An 18,552-nucleotide genomic window follows, 5' to 3' on the forward strand; every position below is an offset into this window, starting at 1 on the left:
CTCTCAAGCCTGTCAAGGTCCCTCAGGATGACACCCCTTCCCTTCTCTCCAGCGAGTTGACTGCACCCCACAGCTCGGTGTTGTCAGTGGGCCCACTGAGGGTGCACCCAATACCACTGCCCATGCTGCTGAGAAATGTGCTAAAGAGTGCTGGTCCCAACAGTGACCCTGGGAATGTTTGATAGAAGTAACTGCCCAGCTCTCATTTTATGTATCTCCCTCCACACATAGCTTAATTAGAGTCAGTAGTAAACACTTAGCTGCTCTGAACACATAATGTATTCTTTAATGTGAAAAGCTCTCAGATACCAGAAATGTATTCTTTAATGTGAAATGTATTCTTTAATGTGCAAAACTCTCAGATACCAGGTTTGTAAAGTTGACCCCCAGACTCTGTGGACCATTTTATAGGATTTTTTTTTTCCTGTACCTTTTGAATATTGTCTCATTTCTCTTATGCATTACTTGTCATGCCATGTACCCATTATCTTGATCTTCAAAAAGTATGTTTGAAGCATTACATATAATAGACAATGAATATGGGAATAATATTGCACTATTTCAGCTTTTATGTAAATAAAACTTGTTTGCTGAAAGGTCTCTTCTGTACCTTTTAACCTAATGTTCATTTAAATTGACATGATTGTATATGATGGTAACAAGTATTATGTGTTTCCTCTAGGTTCTTCAAAAACAGCTAGATGATGTGAAGGAGGAGGAGATGTCATTGTTAAGCAAACACAAAGAAGTGGAAAGCGAGCTTGCAGCTGCTAGAGAGCGCTTACAGCAGCAGGCCACTGATCTTGTTCTCAAAGCCAGTATGTATGTCAGTAACTTAATCTGAAACAAACTTCATCCTTTTATTCTAGCCTTTTCTTTTTCTGTCAGCCTCATGCAGGTTTAGAGTGCCTAAAGACTGTTTAATGCTTTACATAGAATTTTCCAATGAGTTTTGGGGTTTTTAAACTTTTTTGCTATCACATGCATTGTACTTAAATTTCCTTTTTTATGTACTCATTTGTCCAAGTGCTGTACTTTGTATGGCATGTACGTATCTTCCAGGCCTTGGAACTGTGCTTATACAGAACAATTCTGCTCTCCATCTGTTCTCCACATAATAACTGAGACATGCTTCCTGTTCTTCCACCTTTTTTCAGTTGTCTTTTCTTTTTGCTGATGCTGTGGTACTTTCCTTTATACCTACTGTCAGAAGATTTGCAGCTTATTGAATGATAAATTCTTTAAAGTTTTCTCTATAGCTGCTTTTGTTGCTCCTTTGTAGTTGCTGTCATGTGGAAAGGCACAAAAAAATAGCTTAAGACCTGGAAAAGAAACATGCAGGTTTCTTTTCCATCTTTGGCATTGTCTCCCTAGTGTGCTCAGTAGTAGGCATGGGCCCCAGTACTTGAACTTAGACAACTATACAATAGGTAGGGCTCTAGGGCTTAAAATGGGGCCCCTGGCTTATCTTTGGCTTTGTTGAATTAGACCAATTATAACAATTTTTGATTGTTTTCCACACAAATTAGCACAAGCCCAGGAGTAGTCTAGGCCATATGTTGGAAGAGTATAGCAGGAGCCCAAGACTGCAAGATCCTATTAGATCAAACAGCTAAAAGGAATAGGCTTGCTGCTGAGAGAATGTAAAATGGGCATCTACCCTCCAAAAGGTGATTTGTGAGGCAGCCATAGAAAAATTCATGACTCTATGAGTCCTGTTCTCATGCACTCTAAAACTGTTGCTGCTTCATTCCTTAGGCAGAAGCATGAGAGGGTTTCACCAGGCCACCCCAAATGTAGTGGAAATAAATACCCAGGCTGTTTTTCTGTATTACTGATGACATGGAGTCAGCTAGCCTGTGATTGAGGCCAGCCCTGGTGTCCTCTGGCACTGCGGTTTTCAGCTTTACCAAGCTCAGTGGTGCTGTCAGCAGTACCTCTTTGTTTTAGAGCATCACTGTGCAACAAGAACCAGGATCCCTGTTTGTAGTGGTGCCACCAAGCCATGGCCATGGGGGGTAGTTGGGTGCCAGCCTGTTTGGAAATGGTTTCTGATGCTGGCCCACTTCCATCTCCTTGATTTTCAGCTCACACGGTCAAAAATCCATCCTCAAAGAAACTGAATTCTCATACTTAATTACCATAAAGAATGTTTACTCGTCGTATTGCTATTTTAGAACACTCTGTTGAGTCTCTTTGGTGCATTTAAAATACTCTTCTTCCATTTATCCTGAGATTCCCAACTTTTAAGGAAATTGCTGCATTTCATACCCTTTTTGTAGAGCATGAGGAATCGGGAAGCTGTCTTCTGTGTTGGTAATGCAAGGACAAAAGCTCTAGATCAGTGTCTATGTGTACTTACAATGAAATATGTATGACATACTTGTATGAAAAAATGAAAATTCTCATATTATTATTATTATTATTGCTAGATTATAAAATTTTGGGTTTGAAAATACCTTTCTTAAATGGCTGAACTTTTGAAATAAGGATTTTTTAAAAATGTTTCAGAACCTAAGCATACCCATTGTCCTAAGTCTTCAGTTTTCAGTTTTACAAACAAAAATGTCAAAAAAAGTTCTAGAATTTTCCAGGGCTTAGTACAATTAGAAGTGTGCATTTTTAATGAAATTGCTATTAGTTCTGAGGTATTTTTAATTTTTGAATTTCATTATATATCTCATAGCTCTTCCCTTCACATCTGTGTCCACAGGCAACAAACAGTTTCCTCCTTGGCACATCTTACTTTTTATAACAAATGGAAATTAATCATGAGGCTCAGTGATTTTGTCATGTGAGAAATAGCATATACTCCACTTTCATAGCTATTCCTTAGTGACTTAAATTTAAAAACAATGCTTTGTTATAAAACTGACCTGTCATTCAACCTGTCATTTTTGAAATTTATAATAAAGTGAGAATGGAAACAACAGTCTTTCCTAGAAACTGAGACTACAAAAAAGCAGTAGAAAATTATTCTGAGTAAATAATACCTCTCATCTTTCAGTTGGACCTAACTAGAAGTATCCTCTTTTTCTAAACAGTCTTCTATTCACTCCAAAGCCTCTCCCAAAATAACAGAAATTTCACTGCTCTAGTCAGTTACCTACAATAATAAATATATCAAGAAGAACATACAGAAATTTCTGAAGTCATAAACCTTTGTCAGCTGGTTATGTGAAGGACAGATGATCGTATTGTGTGGTTTGAAATTGTACTTCGTTTGGTTTTTTTTCCAAAAATATACATAAAGAAATTAAAAGGAAGCCTCCAACCTGCAAGGATTTAGATTTAGATCGTACTTTACTATTTACTATAGATAGAGTTTTGTTATGTCTTTTAGTCATATACCTTTAGCAGAATAAAGTGTCATTTCCTAAGTTTTACAGCAGATAAAGCTATGTATCTAGTCTGCCAGCTAAATTATGAGTTTGATAAAACAATGACACGTTTATCTTTAGACATCAGTGTTCTGCTTTCTGTTGCCAATCTTATTCTAGGATAGAAATATGCAGGTTTAGATGGGATCAGTTCTTCAGCGTTCTTACAATTGCCTAATTCTGCTTTCCTTTGGGAGTCAACGTGCAACTTTGAGCGAGGAAAATTGAAACGAAAGGCGCCCTAGCAGCAATTGCTCTGCTGTTGTTGGGCATTTTACAATAAAACTAAACAAGTGAGAAGTGGAGAGGAAGATAAGTATTGCAGTGAAGACAAGGGAGATCCATATGCAAGCTTCCACTAAAGTGGTGCTATCACTGGAATATAAATGTGCACTTCAATTGCATGAAACCAATGCTATGAGGTTTTAAAGAGCTGTTTTGTTTTTAGGTCACATTGGAATGCTTCAAGCTACTCAAATGACTCAAGAAGTTACAATCAGAGACTTGGAATCAGAAAAGTCTAGATTAAAGGAAAAATTGTCCCAGCTGGAAGAGGAAAGAAATTTATTACAAAGCAAAACACAGAGTCTGGATGAGCGACAAAGGCAGCAAATTCTGGCATTGGAGAAGGTTAAACAGCTTATGGGCTTTAGTTGAATAAAACAAGAAAACACTAGGATTCTTAGACAAGAAAATATTATGCTTTATTTTTGTTTGATATGACCAGACTAGGACCAGTATATTTCAAGTATATCTCATGTAGCAACAAAGAATTGACTAATGTAGAGTGTGAAGTGAGATTAAAGGGAAGGCAGATGAAATGCTTCTTTGTTAGAAGATTGTCCAGTGCAGTCAGACTGCTTTGGACAATCTTCTAACAATTTCATTTGAGTTATAACCTTGTGTGTATATGCCTAGTATCTAAATTGTCTGAGGAAGGACAAATATGAAATGATTAAGGAACAGTCTAAAAAGCCATTTGCTGAAAATGCATTGAATATGTTTGAAAATACTAAACAGAAATTCTCTATAGGCTTGATACCCGATTGTTGTTTTCCCAGATTAAACAGAGGAAAAATTAGGTTTTTAATAAGTATGTATTGTTTTGCATGGATTTTTTAAAATTTCCTTTTTGGTTACTGAATCACATAGTCAGTGCTTAGTGTTTGCTCAGTTCGTTTTATATGGAAGTTAATTTTTTACAGATTTATGTCATCAGTAATGTTTTTGTATTTTTTTTATTCCTACTGTTCAGATTTTTTAACCATTGAATAGATTTCTTTTCTTGTACTTTATAGAAAGTAAATGAAGCAAGGGAAACACAACGTGAATATTATGAGAAGGAGCTGGTAAAATTACAAGCAAGATTGGAAGGAGAGGCTGCACAGTTAAAGGAGGCTCATTCCAAGACCTTAGAAGAATTGGCATGGAAACACCATACTGCAATTGAGGCTGCACACAGTAATGCTAATAAGGATAAGAAGAAACTGCAGATGGTATGTTCTTATTTTCTTAGTAATCAAACAAAAAGCAACTGTTACAGTTTGCATCTTGTACTGCATGGTTTTGTTTTATGGCAAACTTAATTTGGAATTACCTGCAGGCCTCTGAAGAAACTGCTTAGTGTTTAGAAAAATAACAAGTACCTTGGGAAAAAAACCACTTGTACTGTCATTTGTCTGCATACAGAAGATAAATTCTCCATTTATACAAATGTATTTTCAAGTATAATAATTTTGTTTTCCTGGAATTTGTGACCCATATTCAGAAGGGTTGGTATATCAAGATCTGTTCTTCTGAAGGAGATGAAAGATTGTATTATTATAACATTTATTTAAAATTCTCATTGACAGTTCAGAAGTACAGAAAGATATTTTATTAGGACTGATATTTTATTAAGCTCTATATGTACTCAGATGATAACAGCTGTTCTAAGTGTGCAACATAAAATTATGTACTGTACAGTAGCTCACTCTCCAGCAACTATACATTTACCTTTGACTGGAATCCTGAAGCTGAAAGGCTTTGTTTCACAAATCTGGCCTTTACTTTCTCAGGATGAGGCCCATTTTTAAATTATTATTTCCTAATCTGATTGGGTGTGTGTTATACACAAATTTTGCCTTGCACAGGAAATACAGGATTAAGTGTTTAATTTGAGGCTTTGTAATATTTCTTTTGATGTATTCACAGGAAAAATACCAAGAACCATGGTTGTAGTTAGTGATGTGCATCTCAGACAGATTTGGTTTGTTGTTGTAAATTTTTCTACCAGTATGTTGTTTCTTAGGTCAATTTTTAATAAATACAATTTTTTTTTGTCACCCAGTAATTGAAGTAGTTCTCAGACATTTATGCATTGGTTCTTACAGGTTTACTTTCTTAAAAACTTTAAACATGCCAGTTATTAAGACAATGTCTCTTAGGGTTTCTGTGTATCTTTTTCTTTTATTTCAGATGTGGGGTTCTTTTTCTTTTGTTTTGTTTGTTACTAAAATAATGTGGAGAATAAAACAAAAGGAGATCACAAACTTTTTTTCTTAAATCACTAAACTATTTTAAATAGGGAACACCTCTCTAAGTGTGAAAAATATGAAATTATTTTAACAAGAAAAAACTAGCTATGGAGAGATGTTGGGATCAAGATCTCAGTCAATACGATTTCACTGATGCTAAATCTAATCAGATTTCACTGTCTCCTCTGTCAAACCCTGTCTCACTAAGCACATGCTGTGTTGATCAAGTAATCCAAGGAAGAAAACAGTCAAGCTTAAATGTGGAGCAGAGTTGAATTTTGTATGAGAAAGAAGCATGGTACCAGCAGCCTTGGGATAGAGGACATGAGGATTCATTGGGATTGGAAGCCTGGGAAATGCATCTGGGGAACAGAAGAGAATTCAGCAGAATTAGAATAGGACTCAAAAAATAGCTCAAATATTTCTTTTTGCTTCAGTATTTCCATCTATAAAATGAGCTGTAAAAATGGCATCAGGAGGATTATGAAAATAGAGCTGCTAATAATTTTGCAGTACCGCACAGCTGTACTGACAAGTATCATCAGAGAAATAATTGCTCTGTTATCAGAATAGGGTCTAAATAGCACCAGTGGGATTTTGCAGACAGCAGATTTCAGCATGAACAGGACAAATTGATCAAGTTTCACTGAGCAAGGAGCATTTATCCCACGTGTTGACTCATGTGGACCCAGTGAAGAAGGCAGGCACTTGATGAGTTTTACCTTGTTTAGTAATGAGTTTGTGACAGTGTACCCCTCTGTTCTGTCACTCTGACCAACTTCTACCATGAATGAAGAGATCATGCAAGCAATGTATACAGGAATTGTTTATTGCCTGCCACATACCCTAAAGCAGTGCTAGAACTAACAAGCTGCTTAATAAGCTTTCCACCCCCTGCAAAGCACTTGAGTCGTCTTTGGGTTTGGATGATGAAGGCTTGGCCTCTCTTGCTTCTTGGAGTTGGCTGGATTGAAACTGCATTGCTGTCTTGCAGCAGGAAACCTTGGGTTTCCTTAGACTTCTATATCTTTTAGTGACTGTTTTTCCTCTTTAATACTTTAGTTCTTTCTCCCTGTTTCCCCTAATTTTACCAATACTGTACCTTTTGTTTCAGGCTGGCTCTGGTGTATGTATTTTCATGGCAATTTCTGAGATAATACTGATTTTTAGGAAACCTGAGCCCAGGTCTGCACCGAGGCACTTAATTGATACTAAGCCTTGCGTTTCAGCTGAGCCCCTAGGAAGGAGTTAGTTAAAAAGGCTCTAGCTCCGTAGAAAACCTTGAAGCCTTTTATGGCGTGACTCTGGAGCAACTTGCTTGGAAACCTTAATTTTCTTCACTTAAACTTCGCAGTATTATGAGCTGTATAGTATATTTCACTGAAATATGTAATAAAATTCTCAATTTTGATATGTTTCCTTTAAAATATTTTGTGAAAGAAATGGTTCTTCTGAAAATGTATTCTGAATATTAAGGCTGAAGTATAAATTTATAATTTTCCTTAAAACTGTGAAAGTTTCTAACATTTCTGTGTGCATATATACACACACACACAACATAGGCTCTTGTAAGAGAAATATAATTAATCCAGCAGTTATTTTGAGAATTTGGCTATTACACCATAAAGGTTGATGAAAACAGGGGTGTTACTTGTTTCTTTCCATATAGTTAAACTTGAAAAGTAATTTGATTCTACACAAATGTAGTAGATATATGGTCTGGGGCTTTTTTTTTTTCATTAATTGTAACATTCTAAAAAACTTCACAGAGCTCAATCTGGATTTTAAGATTTATTCTTTCCTGTGGGGATTATTTGTAGGAAATAGATGGGTAAAGGCTGAAAGACATGCAGATATATCAGTGTAATTTTATAGAAAATGAAAAATTCTTCTTTCAACTCAGACTGAAAAATTGTGAAAGTAGATATATTTTTAAAGCTTTTGATAACTGAGAAGTTATTGAGAGAAAAGTCCTGTTAGTCTTTATTTTGTGATTTAAGGATGTTAAATTATAAAATAAACTGGAAAATTACATCTGTTGTAAAAGGAAATAAATATTCATGCTCTAACAGTTTAAGGAATGGGATGAGATCACAAGTATTTATGCTGGTTAGAATCATTTCCGTGGGTAGAGCTGTACTTTGCAATGACTATGGCAAGTATTTAATATTTCTTCCATCCTTCCTGTTTCTGAAGGAGTTGGAGCAGCAGTTTGAGAAGGAGAAACTGCATTTGGAGGATGATAAGAATCAACTCCGACAGCAGCTGGAAAACATGAAGGAAGAGCTGACAACAAAGCTGACTTCTGCCAATCAGGAGGCAAGGACTAAGTTGCTTGTTTCACTACCACATCTCATGAATAGCAATCTTAGACTCCAGGACAGGTCCAGGTCTATGCTGTTGAGTGTTTAATGCCTTGCTTCTGTTTAAAGTGGAGTATTCTTAAAACATGGAAAGTTAGTTGACTGCTTCTGAGGAATGATTTTATTGTCCTTTACAAAATTAATAAAGCAAGAGAGATGTAAACAGCTGATGTAAACAGCTTTTTATTTTTAACTATTTTTATCTTCTCATTAGGTACACAGACTTCTACACAAAATACATCAGGAGAGAGGGAAATTTAACTGGATGTAAACTCATATTTGCTTGTGGTTAACATATCATAAATTCTGGTCAGTTTCCTGACTTGCAAATCATCTTCTTGTATTTTCATCAAAAGATGATATGAAGTACTTCTAGTAAGACCCAAATTATTTGCTATGTCATGGTATATGCAATTGATGTCAAATGTATTATATGTCAAGACAGTTTAAGTTTTTTTTAGTTGGAAATCACAACCTTTTCACAATACAGTATTTTGAAACTAGAAGTACATTCTGCTGATATCAAAACCACCAAACCATTTTTCTCTGCAACTTTTGCCTTGTTTCAAGAGCGTATTTCATCAGCTTTATTGTTCAGCAAGCCCTATGCGTGATTTTAGTGTGTGCTTTGAGAGACTTAAACATGAATTTAAGTAATTTTTTTGCAGCAAAATTTTTCATTGCTGCTTTCTGTACTGTACAATATTTGGAGAGAGCAGGTGTTTCATTCTGGTAACTTGCAAATTGCACAAATACTAAACTAGCTTAAGAAAAAAACCTGCATGTTTTTAATATACTAAATAGGGAAGTTTGCCCTTCCAAAAGTATAAATTTTACTTCTTAATGTATTATATATTACTGTCTTAATAATCTATTGATACATTGCTATATTAATAACTTCATAATGTTACCTACCAGATAGATGGATATGCCAGAGATTATACACTGCCAGGGTAGCTGGACCTCCTGCCTTTAGAGTTCAGCAGCTCTGCTGATCAGTCAGTATTGAGTAGTTCTTTAAACAGGAGGATTCTTCCTCCTTAGGGTTGCCAGTATCTTTGTTTCAGAGCTTAGAGAAGGTGCAAGTTTAAGCTGGAACTGCTCTTTCTCTTTTAACAGTGTGCTTACCTGCATTCAAATTGATGAAAATATGGTGTATTTGTTATGCATCTTAACAAAATCTTACACAGCTTTATTTTTCAGTTCAAAATTACAGTAAGTTTAGTTATTTATTTTTAGATTTAACTTCTCTGTTTATGCTAACTTTCATTGTTTCTGGATTAGATCTGAGTAGAGCACTATTGTCATTCTATCATCATCTAGCACTGTAGGCTTAAATTTAGCTGTTCTTTATCAATGTCTCTTGGCTTCATGAGCAATGAACTTTCTCCTTCCTTGAAGGAAATAACTTGAAATGTTTTAAGAATGAGTTTCTGTTATCCAACTGCTATCAAATTCAGGCTTGGAAAATTCCATCAACATGAAAGTTAGCCAAACAGAGGCAAAGCTAAGAAGCAGAAGACTAAAATAGGGAGCTAGGTCCAGCTGCGGTCCAATTCAAGTTTACATACAATCCTTTACCAGGGTAAGTGTAATACCATATATTGTGCATAGTGATAGAATGAGAGAAAACATACAGACAATAAATTGGGGTTGGTCTGTAAATCCTCTCCAGGTAGTGCAGAAGAGAAATGTTTTATTTCATTACTATGTCTATCTTGAGCACCTGAAAGAAGTGCTTCAGTTGCCACAGCTTGGCCTTAGATCTCTATTGACAACTAACAGCAGTTTCTCAATGCCATCACTGACCTTGAAGAAGCTTCCCCTGTGATGTGTCTGACACATCATTAGCTTAGCCCTTACATTGCTAACACAGTACGCTTGTATTCTTTACTTTCTGTGGATGCTCTCTCAGTTCTAGCTTCCCTGCTGAGAAAGCTGCTTTTGAGCCCATGCCATCTTCTTTTCTTTTTGACAGACTTTCTGGTGGCAATTATCTTAGCTAAAGGATGAGGGAAAGATTCAAGCCTCATTAGACTTGCTCCTAGTACTAAGCTATTTAAGAGCAGTGTAATCTTGAATACTTGCCAAAGATTTTTTTGGGAGTTTGGGTTAAGTCAGAATAGTGGCTTTCTCATGCATGTCTCAGGATGAGATTGGCTGTTCACTCTATTATGTGTTTCCTTTCACTGTAGACCAGCCAAGGCTTTTTAGAATGTTGATATGTTTGTATCACTTGGCACAGTCATCTAAGGACTTGCTGTCTCCATGAAAAGGACTTTTGATGATGCTATTAAAGATAATTTTAAACAGCCTCCGTCACTGCTTTGTCAACAGTAGACTATATCTTAAGCCCTATGAGCGACATTCCTGCCTGCTCCCACATCCTTTAGATTTACAGGACTGCTATTCATATGATGCTACTATCAGATACATAGACAACAGTGCACCCCCAGGATATCAATACAGTTTGGGGACAGTTTGTCATGTAGGTAGCAATTCTACCTGAAGGTAGCAGTGCTCTGTAGGAAATTACTGGCTGTTTGAATATAACTCAAAGGAGCACAGAGACACGTGCTCAACTTTACAGGAGTTTTTCACTGAGATCTCTCATGCCAAAGAAATTTTGGATTCCATTCTGAGAAGAAAAGGAGGAGTACCACTTTTTAAACACTTGACAGGTTGTTGACAGAGGGAGAGTTCTAGGAGAGAGAGGTGGTGTCTCTGTGTGTATTATAAACAGTATTTGTATGTAATTATTCTAACAAACAGGAAGAGTGGTTACAATTCTTACCTGTGCATGCTTGTAATCCAAAAGCTAGTATTTTCTTGTGACACTACTCCTGTTGTGAATGAATTTATCTCAACCTACAAAGGCAACAGCATAGACTATTGCTTCAGCAGAAGACGCACTTCCAATTAACTGCTGTGCTTTGTTCCTCCCTGCCTCCCATTTTTCTGTTTTTCCAACCTACAGACTTAAAATCTTTTTCTTTCCTGTAACTGGTGCACAGTGTTCAATCTCTCATAATTTTATTTGAAGCAAAGAAGTGTAGTGTCATCATTTTACAGATGGGAAGCTGAAGCACAAACAGGCAGAAAAAAAGAGTATTGTTATATAGCAGTTAAGGAGATTATTTCATTATATGTACAGTTGCTAGGTTGAGTTTTAAACAGGCTGGACAGGTAGCAATCTGAAAACAGAAACTTAAACCGTAATGCAAGGTTAGTTTATATATTAGATTAGATTTTATGTATATTGAAATATTTCTCATTAATTTGCTTAAAACATGCTTTCTCACAGTAAACTAAGAGGCATTTTCAGATCTTTTATGTAGCCCCTTTCCTTGCAACGTGGATCAAACACATTGGATATATATTTTTTTTACTTGTAAAAATCCTTTAATACACTCTTTGCTTCTATAATATTACAGGAATTTGTTTTTAAATACAGAACCATTGAGTGATATCAAAGGAGAACAGGTAGTGCAAGTAAAACATTGTCTAGGTCAGAATTAGGAAACACTGAAAAACACCAGGATGGCTTGGCTGCCATTAGTAATAATTATGGAAATTACAGATTTTTTTTGCAATGTCACAGGTGTGTCGTCTGCAAGACCTAGTACGAAAAAGTGAGCAAGGCCTTGGGACTGCAGAAGGACATATCTCCAGTCTTCAAGAAGCTCAGGAAATACTCCAGAAAGAACTAGAATTAACTAGAGCAAGACTGCGAGAGACCACAGATTCACTGTATAGTGTTGAGGTAACCATGCTGTTGGGGAATAAATTGTGCAAAGTGCAGTTAGGGTGATTTTGGTCTTGTTTTTAAAATAGCTAGAAATGTTATGGAGTAGCCATGACAGAAGGAGCCTCATATGGCTTCATTAAAGGAGAGATTTCTATTTTGAGAAATTTTAAAAAATGGAAACTAGGATAGGTTCTTTTGGGGCTTGGGGGTTTCTTATTTTTATTTTAGTGGTTGGTTATTTTGGGCTGGGTATTTTTTGTTTTCAGAACATTTTTAGTATTTAACAGGTAGTGCTGCAGGTGTATCTTTGTATGGTTAATGTAAGTTGTAGCTGCCAAAACATGTCCATACAAAATATGTTCAGGACTTTAATAGAATTTCATAAAAGGATATGAGTTAACACGCAATTCCAGACAGTTCATGTCATGATGCAAAACAAGATCCAGAGCTTACTAACTCTGAAATTCACAGAAATCTTTTTGATGAGTTATTTGAATACATATATGCCATGTTTTCCTTGGAAAATGGGCACAGTCTTCATTTCCAGCTTGAATTTGGAAATTCAGTAAAGATTAGAATCTTTAAGAATAATTTTTAGATATATGCTAGGATATCTGTAAGGATAGCAGACTGTCACCAAGAAAATGTGACCACTTTATACCATTAAGCAATTAATCTGCCTAGGCACAAATATATTGTCATTTTAATTGGCTTAGATGGAAGTAGAACTGTCAGTTAGTCTGTCAATACCTTATTGACTGCAATACTGGGCAAACATTTCCTTTTTGTTTCCTCAGTAAAGAATGTACATTTACAAGATCACAGAAGTATTTGACATAGAGCAGCAAATATTATACTTTTTTTCACTGAATATCTTTTCATATTTTCTTAACAAAACCAGCCTGAAACAGCTTATTGGTATATTTTTTTTATTTTTTTCAGCTACAGTCATTAGAGGTGCACAATATTATAGTTTATAACTTTCTCTGTATTTTTTTATAATGTCTCTAAATGTTATTATTAAGCAGTATTGCTCTCTTCACCTATTAAGACGTTTAAATATTCATATACAGTAGGTTACTGGCAATAAAATTTATCTTAACAGATTTTAAAATTTATAATAATTCTGCAGAAAAGGTCTCATTTTAAAAATTATTCATTCAATTTAGGGGGCTATGTTTGCTTCATGAACGAAGCAAGCACTGCTGAACAGCATTCATGTAAGTAGTATTTCTAGGTGGTACCTATTCTATTATGGTAAAGTTTCACCAGAAATTGATGGGAATTTAAAAGTTGTTCCCTGTGTTCAGACTGTAAAACCTTGTTTCTATCAGAAATAGAATCCTTGTCCCATTGAGAAACAGAAATGAACTTTGAACTTTGTATCTCAAACAGATAGCTCACACTTTGAAATTCAAATACTGGATAGATGATGCTTTAAAATTTTTTTTAAAAAATCAAAGCATTCTTTACGAAGTGCGTTAGCCACCTGCTCTAATGTGAAAAGTAAGTCCTTCAGTGAATGGGACTTGTTGACCTTTTGAGGTTTTTTGCAACATGAATTATTTTGTGATTCAACATTAATGGTATTTGAAAAGATTGCAGAATGACTTACTGGAAAATTGCTTTTCATAGGAATACAGACTTCTGTTTCACAAATAAGAAATATCAGGAGATGTATAAACATTAATTGTGCATAACTAGGAATTTCACACTGAAGAAGTTGTAGTTCAAATTTCTGAGTCAATTGTAATTGATATTTTTATTATAAATACACTCACTTAATGTTTGAAATACACTTTTGCTGCTGATCAGTCTCTATTGTAAAGTTTGTACTTGCAGGGAGAACTAGATCAGGAGAGACAACAGCACGAGGCAATGATTGCTGCCATGAGAGAGGAGGAAAAGTTCAAAGTTGACAGAATGGCACGTGACTTGGAAATCAAATGGACAGAAAATCTTCGGCAAGTATTTTTTTTTTGTTTTATTCTTTAATAATAAATGAACTATATATTATATGCAACTGTACTATCAAATGAAATGTAAAGCAAATGTTTCTGTTATTTAAGATTTTCCAATTATTACTGAGATTGTAATTCTTTTGTACCTCTTGCACAAGTTCCCACTGCATTTTAGTTATTTGTCCTTTGTTTTTAGACAGGAATGTAATAAGCTTCGTGAAGAGCTGAGGCTGCAGCATGAGGAGGACAAGAAGGCAGCCATGACTCAGTTGTTGCAGCTGAAAGAACGTGAAAAAAATGCAGCAAGGGATGGATGGCAAAAAAAGGTCGAAGATCTTTTAGACCAGGTAACTAACTATGGTGTCTTTGAGAATTGGAAAGCCATTACAATTTAATTGTTGGTGGCTTATTACCAACTAAGTAAGTGAAATCGATTGTGATATCTGGCTTTTAAATGAAATTTGTTAGCATAGGGCTTTTTAACCTAATTATGATTTTAATAATATGTGGATATAATTTTAATTATATGAATGTTGTTCTTTACACTAAATGTGAATAAAACTTTTTACAGTTTTGAGGGGAGGAGGGAGAGGATGTTGACAGACTGACTTCTTCACTACAAGATTGTTTTGATTTTGTCTGCTCACCTGTTGTGCTGTTAAATATCTACCAATGCTAATTGTTTGGACTTAAAGGTATCCCCTATCTTTACAAAAGTAATAATCCCCTATGTGTACAAGAATAACACTGTACAGGTCTCTGAGAAGTCAAAATGTGTCTCAGTTTTTATGACACATTTATTACAGCTATGTCTCAAGTGATTTTGGCCATTATTTTTGGGATAATCTTGTGTGAATACTGAGGTTTTTTTAATGGTAACTCTTATTTATCATCTCAGCTATGTTAGATAATTCAAAGAAAATACTTACTTTGTACTTTTTCCAAGCCATAAATGCTGTAGAACTGGTTTTATTGACTCCAGTTTGAAGAAATAGCTGAAAATGAACAAATATACTTTGAAGTAAGAGTAACAGATTTTGGAACTCATAAAATGACTGAAATGACTTAAAGTGATTTCAGGGTGTTATTGTGGGATGGCTTTTAATTTGCTGTCTAATTTGGGAAGTCTAATAAATGAACATGCATTTGATTATACAGCCTCTCGCAGGAGCACGTCACAATATATTTTGCTGATTGGGGGAATTTAAGTTTGTCAAGTCTTGTGGTTTAGGCTTATAAAAGCTGGAGGTTTTCAAAGTTCTTCGTCTGTTACATTTTACAACAGGAGCATAAAGAGAATTGGACTAATTTGATTCTAAGTTTCACATTACCCAAGTTCAATTTACTTTCTTGACTTCTACCTGTAAAGGTAGAATATCCCTTGAAAGGGATATATTTAACTTTCCATAGTTTTAACATACTTTTATCTCTGCCTTTCAAAAATACCATGTTAAATCTAACCTCCAGTTCCGGAATGGAAAATTACCATGTTACAAATTAATTTTTTTTACCTGTGCAAGAAATTTTGGAATGAGAAAGCTCACTGTAGTAAGGAGAATTTACTAGAGAATTTTTGGATATAGGAAAAGGTCTCCATATGCAAAATGGTTGTTTTTCTTTTTTGTTCCTATCTTTTACTGTATCAGAACTGTATGCAAATAGATTAATAGCATGTGAGCACTATTTTTTTTCAAAACAGCTGTGACTTTTCCATACCAGTGTTTGAATTGGGCAGGTATTTAACAGAGATTGAAATGGTAGTAGGGAATTAAGCTTTCCCTCTGTAAAAATCTATATTTTATCCATTACAGCTGAAAGAGAGAGAATTCCAGACCACAGTGTAAGAGATTAATAACTTAACTCTTGGACAAATGGATTTTTAGTAAGTTCCTCCTGACTGCCATACACAAAAGAGTCTCTGAGAGTTGTAGTGACCTGGATGACAGAATCACAGACTTGCTTAGGCTGGAAAAGGTCTCAGGAGGCTGAATTCAGCACTGAATTAGAAGGTTGCTTAGGGCTCTGTACAGTCAGTTCTTGAATAACCTCTAAGGATGAAGATTCCACAGCATCTCTGAATAATCTCATTTATTGCTTATTATCCTCATAGTGAGCTTTTTCTTTCTATTCAGACAGAACCATCTCTATTTCAGTTTGATTGTAGTCTCTCATTGTTCTGCTGTACGCCTTTGTAACAAGACTGGGTCCACTTTCTCTGTAACCACCTCCTAGGTACTGGAAAAGTATTAAGTCCCACAAAGCCATTTCTTCTTTAGCCTGAGCAAACAGAGTTACCTCAGAAGGACATCTGTTCCAGTCCCAGCCTTCTTGGTGGTAGTTCTCTGCTGAATATGAGCAAGTCTATCAACATGTGTCTTGTACCAAAGCTGAATGAGCTGGAGGAGGAGACAGAATATGCTATTGGAACAGCCGGATGGGACGTGCCTGTCTTGTCTGGCTCTTGCTGCTTGACCAAAGGTGGCAGCTGTGGTGGTTTCACCTCAGAGACACCTTTGGCTAAGCTGGATGCTGCAGCTGGCGCTTGGGACAAGTCCAGGCATGCAGGAGCTCAGGTTTACCTCTGGTGGAGAAGCTTCAAGGCGAGGTGAGGGAAAAGGAGCCAGTTCTGCTGGAGGGTTTCGATCCAGAGCTTTATTCCTGGCACACAGGCCTCTGAATCTCATAACAGCTCTAAGAGAACCTCGAACCGTGTGGCTGTTGTTCCTTTTAACCCTGGGGAGAGGGGGAGGGAAGGGGTAGGGATCCCACCAACCAGGTAAGGTGGGGAAGTCTCAGGGGACAAATGACACCTGGATGGCCCAATGTCCCCCAGGGCTGAAAGGCATCTTTTGAACTCTGCCAATCACTCAACGCCCTTCTGGAATGCCAGGATTGACAGACAGCGCTCAGCAGCGGTCAGGGTGGGGGAAAGAAGAGGCGATTGACACCTGGGAAAACTGAGGCAAGCTATGACATCACACTGCAACAATATGCCCTCCAGGTGATGTGCAGTAAGGGCCAGTCCATAGCACTGGTCCCTTCCCTCAAACTGCTGGTTGCTGCTGCAGCCCAGTGTGCTGCTGGCACTCAGTGCTGCCACACCACGCTGCTGATTCATGTTTAGCCTACCATCAACAAGGCTGTGCAAAGCAGATCTGTGACCCAGCATGGACTAGTGTATGGGTTTGGTCCTTCCTGTGTCAAGGACCTTGCATTTTTCTTTGCTGAATTTTGTGTGGCTCCTGTCAGCCTGTACTTATAACCTAGATGGGTCCCTTTGGATGGTAGCCCATTTTTTTCAATGTATCCTTTCCACTGTGTTGCCCTCCACCAGGGCATTCTTCGCAGCTTGGTGTCACCCACAAACCCCATAAAGATGCTTCTCTGTCTCCTCCTCCAGAAATGATAAAGTACTGAAATAAGCAGGTCCTGGAATGCCTTAGAAATTCTGCCCTGAACTAGTACTGCCTGAGATACTGCAGTAGGGCTGTGAAATTGTGGATTTGTTACACCCTGGTTTTAATTTGTGGGAAGATGTATTTAAAACCCATTTGAAAGGTGTGAAGCCTGTATAAAATTAGGAAGAGAGGGAATCCAACTTCTCTTTCTGCGATTCAAATTTTTACACCTGAAATAGTGGTCTGCTCTATACCAGTAATATTATACAATGATTTATCAAAATAATACAAGACCAGGGTCTCTGCTAAAAATTTGTAAATCCTGGCTTGACAACAAATGTGGCCGATATGTGTTCTTTATGTTGAGAAAGTGTCTAGAGGTTCACCACTTAGTTGTATAATTTCTGTTCATAAAGGTTGAATTCAGAAATTAAATGTTCATCAATACAGGTACCATTTTCTAATATGTATTGATGCATCTCTGATTTGATTTAAAAACAAGCTACAAGGAAGTGTATCGCCTATCTTGAAGTGTGGAAATGGTTGTGTAATCATAAAGGGCTGAACAAACAGGTTTAAATATAGCTACCTAAACTGTAGAAAAATACAACATAGAGTATGCCCACCTGGGAATGCTGCTGGCTGGTGCTGGAAAGCTGAATGAGCAGACACAGATAAAAATGTTAATTAAAAAAAATCCAAACAGTTTCAATCAAGAAAATTATGCCCATAAAGTGTACTAAGCTGATTTGAGTTTTAAAAATTATGTTATTCTGATGTACAAATTTCTGCCACTTCTATTTGTTGCACATTTGAGAGGTGGTATCTAGCTCTTGCATAAAGCTAGGTAATGATTTTGCTTTTGTACCAGTAATGCTAAGTGGTCCCTCACAGAGTGCATGTAGGGTTATTGTTATTCTAACAGTATAGCTTTGTTATGAATGAAAGAATCTTGAGATGAAAATCTACTCAGCTGATTAAATGCTTAAACACTTTCTTAAGCACCATCAACACATAGATGTGGTTGGTAGTTTAACCATTATATTGTTGTATAGAGACCAAATGTGTAATTTTTATCTCTGATACACAAAATTATTCTAGAAGACAAAAAAGAAAGTACTTTTTCCTTTTTTCCCTTGTAAATTGCACTTAGTACTTCTATTCAAGGGTCAAATCATTCAAGGGT

General features: G+C 36.3%; 1 protein-coding gene across 8 annotated transcripts in view; it reads left to right on the plus strand.

Moving 5' to 3' along the window:
* The window catches only part of FAM184A (family with sequence similarity 184 member A), a 74,552-nt gene that overhangs the window by 29,405 nt on the left and 26,595 nt on the right, over positions 1-18,552 (plus strand). For all 8 annotated transcript variants that reach the window (XM_054514225.1, XM_054514223.1, XM_054514219.1 and 5 more), the window contains exons 3-9: positions 683-818; positions 3,829-4,010; positions 4,679-4,876; positions 8,093-8,215; positions 11,861-12,022; positions 13,850-13,975; positions 14,169-14,315. In XM_054514225.1, the coding sequence (XP_054370200.1) occupies positions 683-818; positions 3,829-4,010; positions 4,679-4,876; positions 8,093-8,215; positions 11,861-12,022; positions 13,850-13,975; positions 14,169-14,315 (1,074 nt within the window). The remainder of the gene's footprint in view (positions 1-682; positions 819-3,828; positions 4,011-4,678; positions 4,877-8,092; positions 8,216-11,860; positions 12,023-13,849; positions 13,976-14,168; positions 14,316-18,552) is intronic.

The sequence above is a fragment of the Molothrus ater genome, chromosome 3, assembly GCF_012460135.2.
Source record: "Molothrus ater isolate BHLD 08-10-18 breed brown headed cowbird chromosome 3, BPBGC_Mater_1.1, whole genome shotgun sequence".
Taxonomy (NCBI): Eukaryota; Metazoa; Chordata; class Aves; order Passeriformes; family Icteridae; genus Molothrus; species Molothrus ater.